This window comes from Aulostomus chinensis, chromosome 12, assembly GCF_037954235.1.
Source record: "Aulostomus chinensis isolate RoL2024-O1b breed Wild chromosome 12, RoL_Achi_v1.0, whole genome shotgun sequence".
Taxonomy (NCBI): domain Eukaryota; kingdom Metazoa; phylum Chordata; class Actinopteri; order Syngnathiformes; family Aulostomidae; genus Aulostomus; species Aulostomus chinensis.
Genome location: NC_141331.1, coordinates 21,056,250 through 21,075,399, shown reverse-complemented (window position 1 = coordinate 21,075,399; position 19,150 = coordinate 21,056,250). Strand labels below are relative to the sequence as shown.

The following is a 19,150-nucleotide window of genomic DNA, read 5'->3' as shown; positions in this document are numbered from 1 at the left end:
GAGGTTAGTTGCACTGACTTGCCCGGGCGGGCGGGTTCATGTCAGTTCACCTGTGAATCAACTCCAAATGTAACTAACCCCGTCCGTGGAGTGATCCCTGAATGGCAAATCGAGTATACCTCATCATGAGCTCAAGTGTTCGTAAACCCACGTGGTGATGCCTCAGTATGTGTAGCTCATAAAACCAGATGTATTTTATAGATATCGCTCTTCATATTTATAACAAGCTACTTTTCCGGTCGGTATTACAACGCGTTTAGTCGGTAATGTAGTTTCTGATCTTACCCCTGAGATGCAGCCACGAGCTAAGTAAACCTTCTGTAGTTACGTTGGCTGATGTGTTTCAGGTCACAGAAATCAATCACAGATCCCGAAAAAAAATCGTTCAATGCAAACGTTTCAGATATCACAAGCATCACTATTATAGAATTACTATGTTCAGTTATAACTATATTTGCCTGTAGAGTTTGGGTACAACTGTGTGCAACAAGAATTCAAGAGGTTTGCACGGTATCGCTCTCAATCTACTGCTTTGGTCTGCAAGGACAGGGACGCTACAAGAAGCTTCAGGTCTGTTACACAGTTTACTAGTGTCAGGTTTTTCTTCAGTCAGAGTCCTTAATGATTTTGAAATTTTTGTCGAAATTACATTTTTTTAATCAATTCCATCGTAAATCAGAGTGGCACCTCTCTTATTTTGCCTCCAGACAAAAGCCGTGACACTGCGGAAGTGTTAGTCAGCTGACTTGAAAACAAAATGTCAAATATTTACGGAACCAAAAGGAAATGGACGTAACCACCCATCAATATAAAAGACTTTTATTTATATACAAGTGCATGACTTTATACATATCACAGAGAAAGAATAGCAGCAGGATATTTAATTTTGAAAACTTTCTTTACAGCTGCAAAATACATGTCCTCTGCTGCACTCAACCATTCAATCAAGAGCATGTGTGCAGGAAGCTGACATATGCTTCTACATTATTCTCATGTAAATATATGGACACGTCACAAAACCACTCTACATATATGAAAGTCAGATGTCAAATGAGCACAGCTAAAAGTCCTTCTTTCTGATGCAAATGGAAACATCTTGCTGGTGCCAAACTGTATAGCATCACTCTGCACTGTGAAACACAAGCATCCAAGGGAAGAAACAATAAATAAAAATGGTTACATGGAAAGAATTTTTTATAACATTGTAGATCTCCTCCATCCTTTCAGTTACTGTGAGCCATTCATATTATTACCAGTATTTTTATATCATCGAAAGCCCAAAGTACACAAATGTTGTACTCATTCTGGAGGTCTGCGTAAATTTTTCTATTGATGAATGGATAAATCTAACACAGAAATCTAACATTATCAACATTTGATCAAAATATTGGAAAGTTACATGGGCAGAACTGGAAAAACTCACTGTATGCTGCCCCCCCCCCCCCAAAAAAAAAAAGAAGAAGAAAAAACAGGACTTTTTTTGAAAGGAGGCATTTTTGTTTAGCCTCGGTTATAATTTTAATGTGAAAGTCCAAAGTGGAAGTTGTTTTAGTAGTTCCAGCGAGTCTGACGTTCCTCCTACGATAAGCTCCTAGCATGTCAGCTACATGTGTAAATCTGCTTAATTAGCCATTTAAACATAATTTTTCAACAAGATTTGTGATTAATTTGCTTGCTGTGATGGAAACACGAAAAAACGACAATAACTCTTGAGTTTATAGATTTCCGTGGATACATTTATTGTTTTTTTTATTTTTACGTGGACATCACCTCTGCCTAGGGTTAAGTTACTTCTTCAGCTCATTAGGTGGGTAAGTTGCTGTTAAAATGCTAATTGCAGTCTCCAAATAACTTAAAATACATGAAGAATAAACGCAAAATATCCCAAAAAGTAGGGAGCGTAATTGAATGTTTTGTGAAGTTACTAAAGACTTAGTCGCGTCATCTTAAACTTCGTTTAACTGTAAACTCAAGATGAATTTAATGGTTTGCAGGTATTTCGGATCCATGTTCCCGTTTAGCTGGCACTCAGTTGAGAAATTATACTCTTTATTTATTTATAAGTTCAACTACCAAACGTAGGTGCACGATGTGAAAAGAATTGAAGACACAGTTGACGGGATGAAAACGTCTTGATTCAATGAAGCCAGATTAATTTAATTTTAAGATATCAGAATTCATAATGATTTATTTTCTTTCATTTGAATTATAAGCACTAGTTTTGTCGAAACCCCCAAGGCAACAACAGTGAAATCCAGCCAAAATGATAATAATAATAATAATAATAATAATACATGTCTAAAAGACATCCCTAGAATCAAAATGCTCTTTATTAATAAAACTGATTAATCAACTAATCATGTAAATATAATTTAAAAAAAACAATAAAAACATGCCAGATAAATTCCAGCTGTTCCTGCTACATGATTAAGTTCCTCTGTCTTCTCTGCTAGCTTTTGCTAGGAACTCTGCCTTGCACCTGTGATGCCAGAGGGGATGGATCCTCTGGGTGCTCGCTCCCAGTTCGTGGACATCCACACTCTTCCTACATGGCAGCAGCAGCTGGGGGAGGATAAAGAGGAGATTCTGCAGGACCAGAGCAACAACCTCCTCACCCAGCAGGCCTTCCCTTCACCCTTCCCCTTCAGACCGGATATCAACAGCAAAATCCACCTCTTGTGAGTCACTTCCATGTTGTGACACAGTTGCTGATAGTGACTTTTTTTCCTGGCAGAAGCCAAAAATGGCAGTGTTGGTCTGTGGTTGTGGGGATTTTTGCTCATTTAGAGAATCATGTGATAACACAAATGAAGTTAGATCAGCCAACCAAATAACCAAATCATTTGGACAATTTGTTTATCCAAATTGATGACTTTACCAATAAAGTCCTATAATAATTCAGTTAGAGCAATCCTTCTGATTAAATCATAAGTAAGTATTTCACCATGGCTGTATTGGATTTTTGCATCTATACTGTTATTAAGAAGTACTAGCTGACATATAATCAGAATCAAACCCAAGAAATTCTTATTCTTTGTCAGCTGAAACTGTCATCTTTATTGAAAGAATTTAATGTGTGAGCAAGCCAGTCACACTCTCTAATAACTTGAACCGGAAATAATGTTTGGATATCGGAATTTTTTTCGCGGCGGAACCAAAGCGCGCTTTAAACCTCTTTCATAGCAACTGTTGTCAGGTCTATTTTTAAAATGGAGAGATATTTGACAGGGATGAAACGAAAAACAAATGATGTTTCTGAGACCAGCAATACGACGTGCTCGGTTGACGGTAGGCTTAATCAACAAAAAGCCAAGTCAAGAAAATATGAGGAAGCCTATCTTGCTCTTGGCTTCACAGTGAATGTGATCGGATATGAAGAGAGACCCATGTGTCTTTGTTGTCTGAAAACTCTGGCAGCTGACAGTATGAGACCCAACAAATTAAAGAGACACATGGAGACATTACACCCCAGTAACGTAAATAAACCACTCGACTTCTTTAAGAGAAAACTCATTGAATATCGTCAGCAGGAACATCGGTTTGTAAAAGCTGCATCCATCAACAACAACGCACTATTAGCATCATACAAAGTGGCATACAGAATTGCACCGTGCAAGAAACCACACACAATCGCAGAGGAGCTGATACTGCCTACAGCTCGAGATATGGTGTCAACTATGCTTGATGAGACAAGCGCTGAAAAAATTAAAGGCTGTCCCTTTGTCCAATGACACAGTTGCAAGACGTACTGGTGACATTTCAGATGATCTTGAAGAACAACTCACTGAAAAACTTAAAGACAAACGCTTCGCATTACAAGTGGATGACACGACTGACAGCAATAAAGACTGCTTGTTAATTGCTTATGTTACATCTGAGTCACTGTATGAAGATTTGCTGTTTTGCAAGTACATAAGAAGCAGAGCGACAGCTGATGAGCTCTTTAAGCTCCTTGACAGTTACCTGACAGAACATGGGCTGAAATGGGAGAACTGTGTTGGTGTTTGCACGGATGGTGCACAAACCATGGCAGGGAAAAAGCAGGGATCGCAGGCGCTAATCAAGCGGGTCTCGCCAAATGCACAATGGACGCACTGTGTCATTAACAGAGAAGTGCTCGCATCAAAGCAGCTGAGCCCTGAATTAAACGATGTACTGACTGATGTTATTGGAGTGGTCAATTTCATCAAAACAAGACCCCTGAAAGCGCGGCTGTTCTCCACACTTTGTGAAGAGATGGGAGCGACACACTCAGCTGTGTTGTTCCACAGTGAGGCCAGGTGGCTCTCCAGAGGAAAAGTGTTGTCAGGAGTCTTTGAGCTCAGAGAGGAAATTTGGGTGTTTTTGGAGGAGGAGGATATGCATGATGTTGCCAGCAAGTTTAATGATGAAAAATTTCTGATGAAGCTGGCGTATCTCAGTGATCTTTTTGGAAAGCTGAATGAATTAAATCTTCAGCTTCAAGGGAGGGATATGCACCTCCCTCACCTGGCAGACAAGATCAGCACATTCACTCGAAAGCTGGAGATGTGGGGCAGGCGGCTGGATCAAGGAAACACTGATTTTTTTGAGAATCTGAGTGAATTTGCTGACACGAGTGATTCTTGCGTCACCACAGTGATTCCGTGTCTTAAAGAGCACATCTCTTCTCTGAAAATATTCTTTCAAAAATACTTCCCAGACAAGAGTGCTCAGTATGACTGGTTGAGAGATCTGTTCAATGCCACCGTGCTACCCCCTTATTTAAGTGGTTATGAAAGAAAGGTTCAAAGAAACAGACAGGTAAAATTTCACAATAAAGAAAAAAAACAAGAAAACATCATATTTTTTTAACATGTTATGGAATACTTGCCCCTTTTACAAAGAGATTCTTTCTTAGGTGCATGAAGTGAAAAAAAATTGCGATGCTTCTCTCCTCATGTGATTTTATAAAGCATTCCAGTGTTTGACAGTCTAAGGCTCGAGGTGTGAGACAATAGTGTCAGCATCTGAAGAGGGCTGTTCAGATGTTGATTTTGCACTTTGACTACTTGTGCTGCTTGTCCTTCGAACACATGATGTAAACGGAACCAGTCAATCAGTCCAGATCCTAAATCTTTTTGTGGAGAAACATATGACAGTCTGGAGTCTTATTTGTCAGGGGCTGTAGTTTTCGAGTTGCCTCCAGTAATTATAGCTTTTATAACTGACAAACAAATTTTTTTTGTACATCTGTCTGAAATATTGTTATACCAAGTCAAGTCAAGTCAATTTTATTTGTATAGCACCAAATCACAACAAAAGTTATCTCATGACACTTTACAGGTAGAGCAGGTCTAGTACCACAGTCCTTCAATGAATTTACACCCAACAATTCTCTATGAGCAAGCACATCAGTCAACAGTGGCGACGAAAACCTTCCTTTTAACAGACAGGAATGTCGAGCAGACCCAGGCTCAATGGGGACGGCCTTCTGCTTTGACCATTTGGGAGGAAAGAGAGCAGAAGAGCGGGGCAGAGACAGGGATAGATAATGGAGGAAGACACATATACAGAAGGAAAGAGTGGGACAGAGATAAAGAGAACAATAAAGGGAAGAGACTGATGGACAGACGGGGACGTGAGCAGGTGGTGATACGGGTGGCAGCTTGAGCCTCTTCACGTCTGTAGCCTCCTCCAGCAGTGCCCGGTATCTGGGATGCGGGCAGCCTGAAAGGCTTAGGAAAAGAAGATGAGTTAGTAACACATATGAGTATGATTTATATATGACACATATAGGAGGACAGAGAGGAAAGAGAGGAGGAGAGAGGGAAGCCCAGTGCACCATGGGAGATCCTCCAGCAGTCTAAGCCTATAGCAGCATATCTAAGGGCCAGTCGAAGCAGCCCTAACTAAACCTTATCAAAAAGGAAGGTCTTAAGTCTGCTCTTAAAGGTAGAGAGGGTGTCTGCATCCCAGACCGAAACTGGGAGACAGTTCCACAGGAGGGGAGCCTGATAACTGAAGGCTCTGACTCCCATTCTACTTTTAGAAACTCTAGGAACCACAAGTAACCCTGCATCCTGGGAGCGAAGGGTTCTAGATAGCTGGGTAATAAGGGACTATGAGCTCTGTCAAATATGAATGTGCCAGACTGTTGAGGACTTTGCATGTTTGATGGAGAATTTTGAACTCTATTCTGAATTTGACAGGGAGCCAATGCAGGGGAACCAGTACAGGAGAGACATGTGGGCAGCAGCGTTTTGGACCAGCTGGAGAGTCTTTAGGGACTTACTGATGAAGCCTGATAGGAGGGAATTGCAGGAATCCAGCCTGAAAGTGACAAAGGCATGGACTAGTTTTTCTGCATCTTTTTGCGACAGGATGTGTCTGATCTTAGCGATGTTACGTAAATAAAAGAAAGCAGTCCTAGAAATGTTCTTAATGTGGGAGTTAAAGGACAGATCCTGATCGAAGAGAACTCCTAGGTTCCATACAGTGGTGCTGGGGGCCAAGGTAATGCCATCCAGGGTACCTATCTCATTAGATAGGGTGTCTCCATGGTGTTTTGGGCCCAGGACAATGCCTTCAGTTTTGTCAGAGTTTAATAAAAGGAAATTATGGGTCATCCATGTTTTTATGTCCTTTAGACAGGCCTCCAGTTTAGTCAGCTGATTTGTTTCATGTGGATGCATTGATAAGTACAGCTGTGTATCATCTGCATAACAGTGAAAATTAATTGAGTGTTTCCTATTAGTGTGATCTAGAGGAAACAGGTATAGGGTGAAGAGGACTGGTCCAAGCACAGAGCTTTGTGGAACACCATAACGGACAGTAGTGGTTTCAGAGGGGTTATCATTAGTCAGTACGAACTGAGATCGGCCAAGTTCATTTGACCTAAACCAATTTAGTGCAGTTCCTTTTATGCCAATGACATGTTCCAGTCTCTGTAGAAGGATATGGTGGTCAATGGTATCAAATGCTGCACTGAGATCTAATAATACCAGCACAGAGTTGAGTCCCTCATCTGATGCCAGTAGGAGGTTCATTGGAATCTTTGACTAGTTCTGTTTCTGTGTTATGATGAACCCTGAAACCTGACTTGAAATCCTCTAATAGGCTGTTGCTGTGGAGAAAGTCACAGAGTAGTTTGGAAACTGCTTTCTCCAGAATTTTGGAGAGAAAAGGAAGATTTGATATTGGTCTGTGGTTGGCCGAAACTTTTGGATCCAGGTTTGTTTTTTTGAGAAGTGGTTTAATTACTGCTACTTTAAAGGACTGTGGGACATAACCAGATAAGAGTGACACATTGATCATGTCCAAGAGAGAGGTGCGAACAAGGGGTAGAGAGACTTTGAGCAGCTTAGTTGGGATGGGGTCTAGAAAACAAGTGGACAGTTTAGAGGGTGAAATGACTGTAGTAAGCTCATGAAGGCTAATGGGAGAAAAACTATCAAAGTGTATGTCTGGTCCTACAGCTCTAAGGCTTCTGAGGTTATAGTTGCTGTGTTATCAGCTGATGGCAGGAGGAGATTAATTTTCTCTCTAATAAGGAGAATTTTGTCATTAAAGAAGTCCATGAAATCTTCGCTACACAAGGACTTTCTTATAGCTTTTAAGGCTGTCTTGCCTGATTATACATGACTCCTTCAGTTTGGAGGAGCGCTATCTTCTCTCCAGTTTCTGAATTTTAAGTTTAAGCTGACTGGTTTTGGAATTGTACCAAGGTTCTTGTTTCCTTGGATTTGTAGATTTCTTTTTTAATGGTGCAATTGAGTCCAAAGTTGTTTTTAAGGTGCCTGTTGCACTATCGATAAAATGATCAATTTGGGAGGAACTAAGGTTGACAACAGTTTCCTCTGTAACAATGGGACACTGAATTTAGCGCCAAAGGAATCATTTCCTTAAATCTAGCTACAGCCTGATCAGACAAACATCTGGAAACTACAGTTTTTCTTAGTGGAGTTTAGTCGATAAGTACAAATTCGAAAGTAATTAATTGATGGTCAGATAAAAGCGCGTTCTGTGGAAATACAACTAGATGTTCAGCTTCAATTCCATAAGTTAGGACGAGGTCGAGGGTGTGGTTGTGACAGTGAGTGGGTTCATGTACAGACTGATGGAAACCAATCGAGTCCAGAAGAGATATAAATGCAGTACCTGGACTGTCGTTGTTAACATCCACGAATATTGAGGTCACCTACAATAATGACTCGATCTGATTTTAGAACTCAACTAAATAAAGAGTGGTTGTATTGTTTTCCAGGCTGGATGAGACAAACTGAGAATCAGGCTTTCAAATGAATTGAAACTTATTTTGAGTCTGGGATTTTTTTACGAAACTTTTGTCAAAAATTGCAGCAACTCCGCCTCCTCGGCCAGAGCCTCGAGGAATATGAGCGTTAATGTGACTGGGAGGAGTGGATTCATTTAGACTAACATCCGACATCGTCTTCGCAAATGTACACACCGACTCAATATTAATTTTTGTGACCTCCAACCTCAACAAGTTGGATGTCATTACCGGATGTCATTATTATACCAGTGATAAATTATTATTTATTTTGCTTTCCCCAAAAGCAATGGCAGTGTTGCCCTGCTGAACTGCACCGCCATCACCAACACGAGCAATGAGTTGCTAAATGACAAGAACCAGGTATCGGAGAGTATCCACCAGCTGGCCGGACCTGAGCTGAGAGATGAGCTGCTCAAACTCAAAGGTATAGTTGAAGGGGAAATGGCTCCATCTCCAAGAACAGTAAGATTTTTGACACTCAGATGCTTGGAGGCACTGGACATGAATTCTAGCAGGGAACATGTAGTTTTCTTTTTCTCATGTTTTTTTTCTTGCTGTTGTACATTGATAAGCAGGCACATGATGCTCAGCTGAAATAAAAAGCGGTTGTAAAATGCCAGTACTACAATAGTATACAGGATTTTCTCTTGCCTGTCAGAGAAATACAAAGCTGTGTAAAAAACTGTAACAGCAGATACTCAAAACTAGACTTCTCACAAATTATGACTCACATGATTTCACAAAGTCATAGCACTTTAGAAATAAAAAGGAATCAAATTGAGAAAAACACAACACCATAAGTCTGAGTTCCCTACAAGCAGCACAAGCTGACTGGGACTGACTAAAATTTCCTTAGTCAGCCTCAGTCAGCTTGTCCATACAAAAGCATGGATTGTTCTTAGCAAGAGCCACACTCACAACATTGATGGTAAGTAGCAGATAAGACAAAAAAATTTGAACTATTCTTTTAAACTAAAGCTGTGAAATAAATTTTAGTGAATAGAAAGTAAAATATTTCACTTTGAAATAGAATGAAGTGTAAATTTAGTTGCATGAAATTGAAATACTGATATAAAAAAAAGTACAGCACTAGAGTAAATGTATTTAGTTATTGCCCACCTTAACATCTCACAATAGTTCTTTTTGAAAACGTTTTATATTTAGGTAAGTTTTAACTGTAAAATGACTGTATAACTGGCATTCCTTTCTAATGTCCTTATGAAATTTCCAAGATAAAGAAATTTTCTCAGTCTGCGGTTGATAGATGTACGTATCTGCATGGCTGCATTCCACAATTTAAGGAAAATATATATTTTGTAATTTCAGTAATTTTTTAATAGTCTAGCATTGATTTTTTTTCAAAAAAGAAATGTTATTAGTAGTAATTAGGACTGCTTTTTCTAAAGCTAATACTAAGTATTAAATTCTCTGTTTTGAGCAGGATGTCGGACAGGGGAAGCAAAGTTGACCAAAGGCTTGAATCTGGCAGCAAGGTTCATCATTCACACCGTGGGACCCAAGTACAAAGCAAAATACAGGACAGCAGCAGAGAGCTCCCTGTACAGCTGCTACAGGAACATTCTGCAGCTGGTCATGTAAGAAGCTGTCAATCGTTTAGTCTGTCTGACCAGTATTGGAGGAGGCAAAATGCAGATGCCAATACCTTTATTGATATCTTGACTTTCTTACCTGTATCTAAATGGTACTTTTTTCAGTACCAATAAGAAAACATTATTACCAAATAAAAATTGCATTACACATCTTTGCTTTTAGTTTTCAGGTCCTTGGTAATTTTACACACTCGAAACAGTTTTATAATGTTGTGCGCAAGGGTATTAATAAAATTAATTACGTTATGAAAAATAATTATTAATCTATCATTATTATTAATCTAGTGGGAAGTTGCAAATTATCAACAATTAAATTAAAAACTATGATTTAGGATTAGGATTTCTGAGTTCTTGGCAAGGAAGAGGTTTGTATATTATTCACTCTTGTGCAACATTAAAGATACCAATGTGTTTATTTTCATTTTATTTAGTATTTCTATAGTGCCAAATCATAACAAAGTTATCTCATGACACTTTACAGGTAGAGCAGATTTTGCATCACACTCCTTCAGTGAATTTGCACCAACCAATTCTCCATGAGAAAGCACATCCTGCAACAGTGGTGACAAAAACCTTCCTTTTAACAGGCAGGAACGGCAAGGAGATACAGACTCAGTGGGTACGGCCTTCTGCTTTGACCGGTTGGGGGGAAAGAGAGCAGGAGAGCAGGGCAGAGACAAACACAGATAATGGAGAAAGACAGATATGCAGATGGAAAGAGAGGGACAGAACAAGCTGGAAGGAGAAAGGCAGGCAAACAATTACAACAACTAGCTACCAATAATCACATCTATGTCAAGTGTCCAGTGTGTACCAACTTGGTGCTCTTAGCTGGCGGAGTTCGAGTCAGCGATCATTTACTTGCACTGAATCACCTCTTTTACACAGCCATAAAAAAGAGTCCGGAGTTGGACATTGCGTTGTGTCCCCACACGGCAGAGGGCTTGAATGGATGGTACCACTTATGGTCAAGTTCTGAGAAAGAGAACAAGAGAGAGTAGATGAGATTCTATGATGTTATTGTTTCTCTGATGACATCATGGGACCCATAAAACTATCAGAGTTTTTGTCCTGGCCCTACTTGCAGCTATATTTCTTATCTTTCACCTTGCTAGTCTACATGTTTAACAGGGGATGCTGAATCTGTTCATTTTCTGGTGATTCAAGATGGGGTGAAAACAAATTTCAAATTTTACATCAATCCTGACTGCTATGATTTTTTTTTAATATACACGTTCTAGAGCAGAAATGAGCAACTGTTTCAAAAAAGCGAGTCAGCTTTGCACCTTTTCTCAAAGTGGATTTGGAGTGTTGCGAGAATAAACACGTGTATCATTAAAAAATGTTGATGTATTATGTCTGACATCATCCGGAACTCATTAAAGCTGTTAATTTGTAAAAATTGAAGGCAGGCTTTGCTTATTTAAACCACTATAGTGGCAGTTTCCAACTGTCATGTTTAAGTCATCAAATCCTCTTTTACCAACAAGGATTTGTTTGTTTGAAGATTGACTTAACTAAAGCAATACATCCTCACAATGTGTTTTTTGTCTTTCAAATATTCACAAACAGGATTTTATGTGATCATGTGTTTCTTGTCACCTCAGAGAGCAATCAATGACGTCTGTTGGCTTCTGTGTGGTGAGCACAGCTAAAAGAGGTTACCCATTGGAGGACGCTACACACATCGCTTTCAGTAAGACCCATATACTAACATAAATAGTAGTTTTTGTCATGGAAGACAGCAGCACAAATACACACAACTTGTTATAAAACACATGTTGACAGCCCTTAAGTAAGGCATATAGATCACTTGAAATAGTATTTAATGGTAGTACTAGAGCTCATTTGTCCACGGATTGGCAGTTGTAACAAGAAATAAAAAAGAACAGATCAAATTATGCATTCAGAAATCAAATTACAATAAGGAACATGAGTACATAAATCAGTTTAGAGGGGTTGATTTGTGAGGCCACATCATATTAAATAATTAAAATTAAATAGTTAAATATACAGCTTTCCATGTTTTTTTCTTGGTGTGCACTGTCCTTTAGACAAAACAAGCAATCACCATTAGAACTTGTGATGGAAATTTTGTGAATTTTCCAAAAAAGTAAATTATTAAATAAAGAAGATAGCCATTTGCTTCTTTCTGACCTAACCAACCACTCTGAAAGCATAACATGCCTTTCTCTTTAAGCTAAGAGCAGTTTGTATTGTTTGTGTATCTACAGGGACAGTTCGGAGGTTTCTGGAGAATCATGGAAACAGCATTGAGGCAGTGGTGTTTGCAGTGTCAGACACAGAGGAGGTTTGTCCAACTGAAGTCCCAACGATTTGTTTGTTTATTTTGCGAGATAATCTTCAAGAATGAACAGCCCTTTTCATGTTTTTTGAAGCATAATGCGATCATATGACATACAAAGCTAATGTAAAGCTATGAAGAAATTACATTTGTGGACGCATAACTTAAGCGTCACCTCAGCTAGCTTTGCAGTTCCTCTGTTTTCAGGGTGATGATGCTTAAATGTCTACAACAACCATTAATAATCCTCTTCCACTTTTTACTGCTGGCCAATGGCAGTAAGATTCTTTATGTATTTAATCATCATCATTCATTTATTCAGTCAACCACATAGCTTAGTGAAATAAAGAAGGATATATGGCTAGGCAACAGCTATGAAATATGCTAATTATTATGGTTGCCAGAGTGGGGCACTTGGGGCAGTCATGCAACTTCACCTAGACTAAGCCTCGTGCCTCGGTCCTTAGCTCAGGATGATGCCCCAGTTTAGAGCCTTCTCTGTGACTCGGACTTGGACTAAGTTACCTCCTGCTTTTAGGACTCATTACTGTGTGATTTTATATTCCCTCTACTCTTTGAAATTTGGATTCAGCAAGTTCTTAATTTGAATAGACTTTATCTCAATTGTTGTCAGTGCATCTTGACAGGGAATTGAAGCAACGTAGTGTACTGAAAAAAAGATGTAATATAACTGGGATAAAAGTCAAGTACAGGGGTTAAAACGAACTTTTTCACCACCGTCCTGGAAACATCCTGAAAAACGTTTTGAATTGTCCAGAATTATCCCCAAATCAAATTTTTCCAATTCAGCTCTAATGGGATCTCGGTCCTATCTCTGCTCACACTTCTTCTCCCTTCTGGAGATCTCAGACCATTTACTGCTTTGCATTGTTGGTACAATTGTTTTTACTTGTAACAAAATGACTACAACATGTAAAATAAACCAAATAAATGCAATTAAATTACAGCTAACTAAACCTAGCCCACACAAATAGGGAAAAGTAGACTAGATTTGAGTGGCAAGCAGTGGCTGACACATTGTTGCAAGCTGTCTCTGTGTCTCACTGAACAACACAAACGCAAGCAAATTGAACGAAGCTCAGTCCTTTTTCCATTTACCTTTTCACATAAGTCGTTTCCACCGCCCATGACTGCATTCGCGAACCGTACTGGTTCGCAGAAAGTGTTGAAAAACGAAACAGGAAAAGGAAGTCAGTGCTCACCAAATACTCTCCATCTCAAGGTCGACCCGAGAGAGAATATTGATCCTCCCGACGACAATTAATTACACCCTCGGGACGACGGGACGTCATTAGTTTTAATCCCTGCAAGTGTACAATCCTCTGATTTCAGGATTTTTTCTTGAGGTTTCTAATGTGACATTCTTTTCTGGGTAGCAACTTCAAAATTAAAATTTCAAATCTTAAAGATCTTGTAGTTTTGTGACATGCAGAGCTCTTTTCGTGCAATCACATTGTACATGTGTTACTTTTTTTTGTTGAGATATGAGAAGCAGAGGAAGAAGAAACTATATGGAAGCCATCATGACATTTTGAAGAGAAAACGCGAAAGACTGTGTGTGTGTGTGTGTGTGTGTGTGTGTGTGGCTTTGTGGCTGTGTGTGTATGTGGCTGTGGCTGTGTGTATGTGGCACTTCAGCCAGTGTACAAGAAGCTACTGCCTTTGTACTATCCCCGGTCTGAGGAAGAGGAGAGGGCCTGCCTGCCTCTTATTCCAGCAGACATCGGCAACTCTGAGGGCGAACCTGTTGTTCCTGAGCGTCAGATCCGCATTGCAGAGAAACCCGGCAGCTTGGAAGGTACAAATGTGTTTTCTGTGTAATGAAATTATCCTTTTCCCAGCTTTGGAAGGAACATAAATATATTGCTTTCATGTCGGCAATTTATTTATTGTCATTTTACAGTGTCAATGAATTCTGTCCTTTGCATATGACCTGTCCTCTGTGGCACAGTGGATTATCATAGGGTAGCTCAAAGGGATTGTTAAAAACCTAATATCAAGTCAAGTCAATTTTTATAGCACCAAATAACAACAAACGTTATCTCATGACACTTTACAAGTAGAGTAGGTGTAGCACCACACTCCTTCAATTAATTCACACCCAACAATTCTCTACAAGTAAGCACATCTTTCTGGAGAGAGATTTCTGTCAGTATTACAGGAGAAGAAAAAAGAATGAGAGCAGAAAAATTTGAGTTCAGAAAAAAAAAACTTGAGAGCAAAACCTTTCCCACCGAAACCCCCCCAAAAAAAGATTTGAGAGCAACCATTTATAAGACAATCAAAAAAAGATTATTAAACGTACAAAAAGTAAAAATAAATGTGTGATTAAAAATATATTGCTCGCAAATTTAAAAGTTTTGCATGCAAACTATTTTTCTTTTTTTCTCTAATAGTTTTCCTTTGCTCTCAGGTTCTCTTTCCTCTCTCTCTCAAAACCTAAGATTTTGCTCTCAGTTTTTTTTCTTTGTTCACTATCGGGTAGAATCCTGTAGGCGGGACCATGTTCCTATTGGTCAGTCTGGGATAGATTGACAGCTGCGTGAGGAGTTGTTCATGGAAACTATGGAGAGATATATAAAATGAACTGCAGCACAGTCGTCCGAGGCTTTGCCAAGAATGGGACAGATTCAAAGCTGGTGGTGAGGAGTTGTTCTGGGGACCAAACTGCATCAACGTTATGCTGTGTTGTATTCTGGGGCGTTCTCATTACACGGACATTTTAGACGGGTAGTTTGCCCACGGCCAGCAACCACTGTGGGGAACACGTGTCTTCACGTTCTCCTAGTCCCAAGGGAGTAGGTTTGATTTTAAGTTTGGTGGGGACACAGAAGTGCTCCAAGGCAGCACTCCTGAAAGTTGAAGGTTTTTGTATTAGTAATCATAATTTCAGGTCATGCAGATTTTACAGGTTAAAGTAACTAATTAAAGACAAGGAGGCAACTTCGAAGAGTTGTCATCTTTACTCTGTAGTGTAGGGCTGTGGGGCTGTAGTGCAACTGTGCATCATACTGTCAATTAACATACTATCTATCAACAACATTGGAAATACATAAAAACAATACAACATTGTAAATAAACATAAATGAAATGTAAATGTGTTTGCCACTAATACTCAAATACAAGCAAATTAGTGTCCACTGGTTGTTCCTATTTGAAAGAGCCAAACACATACCTACGCCTGTCTGTAACCGAAATTAACTGCTGGCAGATTTCTGTCAGGTCAGTATTGTCCAGTTTTTCCCAATGGACATTGCACACAGCAAGATTGTTCAGTCTTACTTAAAACATGGTGGTTCTAAACCATGTTTTAAGTCTCCTAAGAGCACTGAAACTTCTTTCAGCCTCAGCTGATGAAACTGGGATGACTAAAAGCAGCCAAACAAGGGATTGAACTTGGTCAAACAAGCCTCTCACTTCAACTGTCAAATCTCTCATTATGTCAGCCACTTCAACACTAGATTTGAAAGTGTATTTGGACCTAAACATGGCTAGTTGGACCTTTAATCTGTCCCTGTGCAGCTCTGGGTAGCTTCTGCAAGACATCTAATCTGGTTGGTTGAACCTCTCTTCAAACTGAATATGTACACTATCTAACATTTTATAGAACTCTGTTCTATTATGCTCCTCAGCTGACTTGGGATTGTGCTGGCTCACCTCACTGGTGTATCATTTTGGTGGCTTTCTTTGGTGAGGAATTTGGATGGGCTCAATCCAAAGGGAGTCAACTATTGCCACTGCTTTCTCAAAAACCTCATGAAAGCTCTCCTCACTTCTTTTGCCATGCACAGTAGATCTGACACACTCTATGGCACTTCTCATCCCTGCAACAGTTTCAGTCCTTTTTTGCAGAGATGTGCTCAGACACTCAAGCTCCTCTATCACTTCTAATGCTAAACAAAGTCCAAGTACAGTTTTCCCTTTCTCAAAACTCTCGCAGACCATTTGCTCTCATGCCTGTGTTAGACCCACTTGATGCCATCTCCTCTAAACTAGACAAAACATGTTCATACTGAGACAACACTGCTCTGATAGCTTTTCCTCTCACTGTCCACCTGATTGGGCAAAGTGGTCTGAGTGATTTTACTGGTCCTTCTGAACTTAGGGCCACAGAAAATATGTTCTTGAATTTTCCAGATAGTTTGCTTAATGTCCCTAGCTCATGCACCCACTGCAAAGAATCATTTATCAAAGGACTGGCTCTGCATGCAGACTGTGTGATCAAGTTAAGACAGTGTGCCCTACAATGTACAAACAATGCCAGTGGTTGCTGTCTCTTCAGTTCTGCTTGTGCTCCAGAATTTCTGCCTGACATATTTGCAGCACCATCATATGTCTGGGCTCTTAAACCAGAAAATGGAATATTGAGCCTTAAGAGGACACCCTCAGCCATTTTTGCAATCTCAACTCCAGTGGTACCAGGGACCTCATACAAACTGGTAAAAACCTCATGTGGTACCAGGTCATGGTCCACATATCTTACACAAATAGACTCTTGCTCTGTTCCTGAGACATCTTGTGTGTGATCAATAATGAGTGCGTACTGCAAAACTGATAGCAACTGGATGGACTGTGCAATACTCCTGACTATACAGTTTCCTAGCATTTGCAAAATCTCATTTTGCACTTGAGAAGAGGTATAGTCATGAAAGCGAGCTAGCCAAGCACAGAGACGTGCATCATCCTTAGCTTTGAATTTCAAAAGCTGAAATAGATGGCTATCTTGTGTCTCATTGCCTCTCAGTGCTATGCCCTGCCTGGCAAGGTACTGTATTGATCCCACTATATTTTGCAGGCAGTGCCTAGCATCCTCTTGTTGTTGTGCCCATACACTTGAGAGTTGTGTATCTATTGGGCTTCTCTCTTGAGCACAAATTTCATGGCATGATGGTGGGATTTGCTATTTTGATGCCGCTGAAAACTGGCAAGTGCATTCGTCCAATTATTGAATCCCTTTGATGAAAAGGCAGGATCTGCCTTTTGGACAGTTTACTTTTCTTTATGGTGTATGTTTTCACACAGTGAAAACACAGAACACACTTGATGGAGTCGTGAGAATACAGCCATGGAGACTGCTTGTACCAACTAGTTTGGAAATGGAGGATCCTGTTTGATAGCTGTTGAGCTGGAATGTTATTTGGGTCAGGTTGGTTGGGCTTGTCCAGAATATCCTCTTGATTACTGCCGCTCTCCCTGCCACTCCCCCTGCTGCTCTCTCCAGGTGGATCAGTTTCCTCAGGAGTAAACTACAATATAAATTTGGCAACTGTATAGCAACTACTGTAAACACATACACACTAGTAATACATGATGAGGCCACTTAGAACACCAGACTTGATATAAAGCTCTGATTTTAAAGCCACATGGGCGAACCATTGTTATTCAGATCATCGTCATCCTAACATCTGTCATAGTGCTGAATCTAATGACTAACATATCCATCATTATTTAACCTCACCTGTGCATTTCCAGCTATGCTCCAAGCACTTTCTCTATCTCCTCCAACCTCTCTCCCTTCATCTACTCCAAGCTCTCCTTCTCTACCTCCTCCAGCCTCTCTCCCTTCATCTGCTCCAAGCTCTTTCTCTATCTCCTCCAGCCTCTCTCCCTTCATCTGCTCCAAGCTCTCCTTCTCTACCTCCTCCAGCCTCTCTCCCTTCATCTGCTCCAAGCTCTCCTTCTCTATCTCCTCCAACCTCACTCCCTTTATCTGCTCCAAGCTCTCCTTCTCTACCTCCTCCAGCCTCTCTCCTTTCATCTGCTCCAAGCTCTTTCTCTATCTCCTCCAACCTCACTCCCTTCATCTGCTCCAAGCTCTCGTTCTCTACCTCCTCCAGCCTCTCTCCCTTCATCTGCTCCAGGCTCTTCTTTTCTCCCTTCTCCTGCCTCTCTTCGTCTACCTTCTCTGGCCTTTCCTTCTCCATCCTCTCTACTGTTAGTCACCTTACAAAAATATGTTGATGCATGACAAACAAATTAGGGATAGAATGATCATAGAGCTTGACTGTAAAGTTATTTGTCTGAGCAAAAAAAGGCTTTTACTTTCACACAATTATGACGTTTAATTTATTCCCCAGAAAATACGGATACATAAAATCCCATGATCATCGAGAATATGAGGTTTTATTGTATTTCCACCAAAAATTTTATTTATTTGTGTTTTTAAACAGTTGCTCTCTTTTTTTTTCACAACTACATGAAAATAAGAATTAAAAATATTTTTTAAAAAGTGTATCTTTGGCATTAAATATTCTCTTTTATTCAATATCTGTATTGTTGAGCCTCTTCCTTGAAGTAACTTACACTTTGACTCCTAAAGAAGTCTCTTATATCCAGTTTTTTCTTTTCTTTGACATCCTTCAAATCCTATACAGCAGACACGCACACCCACACGTACACACACACACACACACACACACACGCAAAATCCATCTAGCTGATGTGACCCAGGCAGAGCAAATGCCGAACACGTTGACAACTTACACTCGCAGTTGCAGATAACATGCACTGCTTCTCATCCGATCCAACTAGCAGGTTGCATGTAGCTTTTACGAGCAAATGGAGTGACAGTGGGGACAGCCAATCACATGTACGTTTGCGAGAATCTGGCAGCCAATCAGGGAGCGATATTTATGTCAGAGGTGGGACTTCTAGCAGAGACCAACATTTAACTCTTTGTGTGCCATAATCATTGACTGAACACTTCGGACAGCAGTTGTATTGGTAGTGACTACACAGCAGCAGCTGAATATTAGTAGGGACGTGTCCCTACATGGATGGATAGATGGATAGATAGATAGATACATAGATAGATACATAGATAGATAGCGTCCCTACCCAATTCTGCGCCCTTGTAGCAAACAGAATCCTGATGCTAATGCTAATAGTTTATTGAGAATACCGATATATAAATGCTACTAGTGCTAATACTAATACTGATACTAAGGTTGGCAGCTTGAG

The 19,150-nt window shown here is 40.0% G+C and overlaps 2 protein-coding genes across 6 annotated transcripts in view; one reads left to right on the top strand and one right to left on the bottom strand.

Moving 5' to 3' along the window:
* wdr3 (WD repeat domain 3) overlaps positions 1 to 499 on the bottom strand; it is a 40,764-nt gene extending 40,265 nt beyond the window's left edge. The window contains exon 1 of one of the 4 annotated variants that reach the window (XM_086221329.1): positions 286 to 499. The gene's annotated coding sequence lies outside the window, so the exon portion shown is untranslated. Of the gene's footprint in view, positions 1 to 119; positions 236 to 285 lie in introns of those variants that run through there. The other 3 variants (XM_086221330.1, XM_086221331.1, XM_086221333.1) reach the window with 3 other exon arrangements.
* A 1,066-nt stretch (positions 500 to 1,565) lies between these two features.
* Positions 1,566 to 19,150, top strand: part of gdap2 (ganglioside induced differentiation associated protein 2) — a 44,018-nt gene continuing 26,433 nt past the window's right edge. The window contains exons 1-7 of one of the 2 annotated variants that reach the window (XM_086220782.1): positions 1,566 to 1,807; positions 2,454 to 2,678; positions 8,539 to 8,678; positions 9,696 to 9,849; positions 11,472 to 11,560; positions 12,099 to 12,175; positions 13,829 to 13,988. In XM_086220782.1, coding sequence (XP_086076908.1) covers positions 2,485 to 2,678; positions 8,539 to 8,678; positions 9,696 to 9,849; positions 11,472 to 11,560; positions 12,099 to 12,175; positions 13,829 to 13,988 — 814 coding nt within the window. In that variant the 5' untranslated portion in view covers positions 1,566 to 1,807; positions 2,454 to 2,484. Of the gene's footprint in view, positions 1,812 to 2,453; positions 2,679 to 8,538; positions 8,679 to 9,695; positions 9,850 to 11,471; positions 11,561 to 12,098; positions 12,176 to 13,828; positions 13,989 to 19,150 lie in introns of both variants that reach the window. The other variant, XM_086220783.1, reaches the window with a different exon arrangement.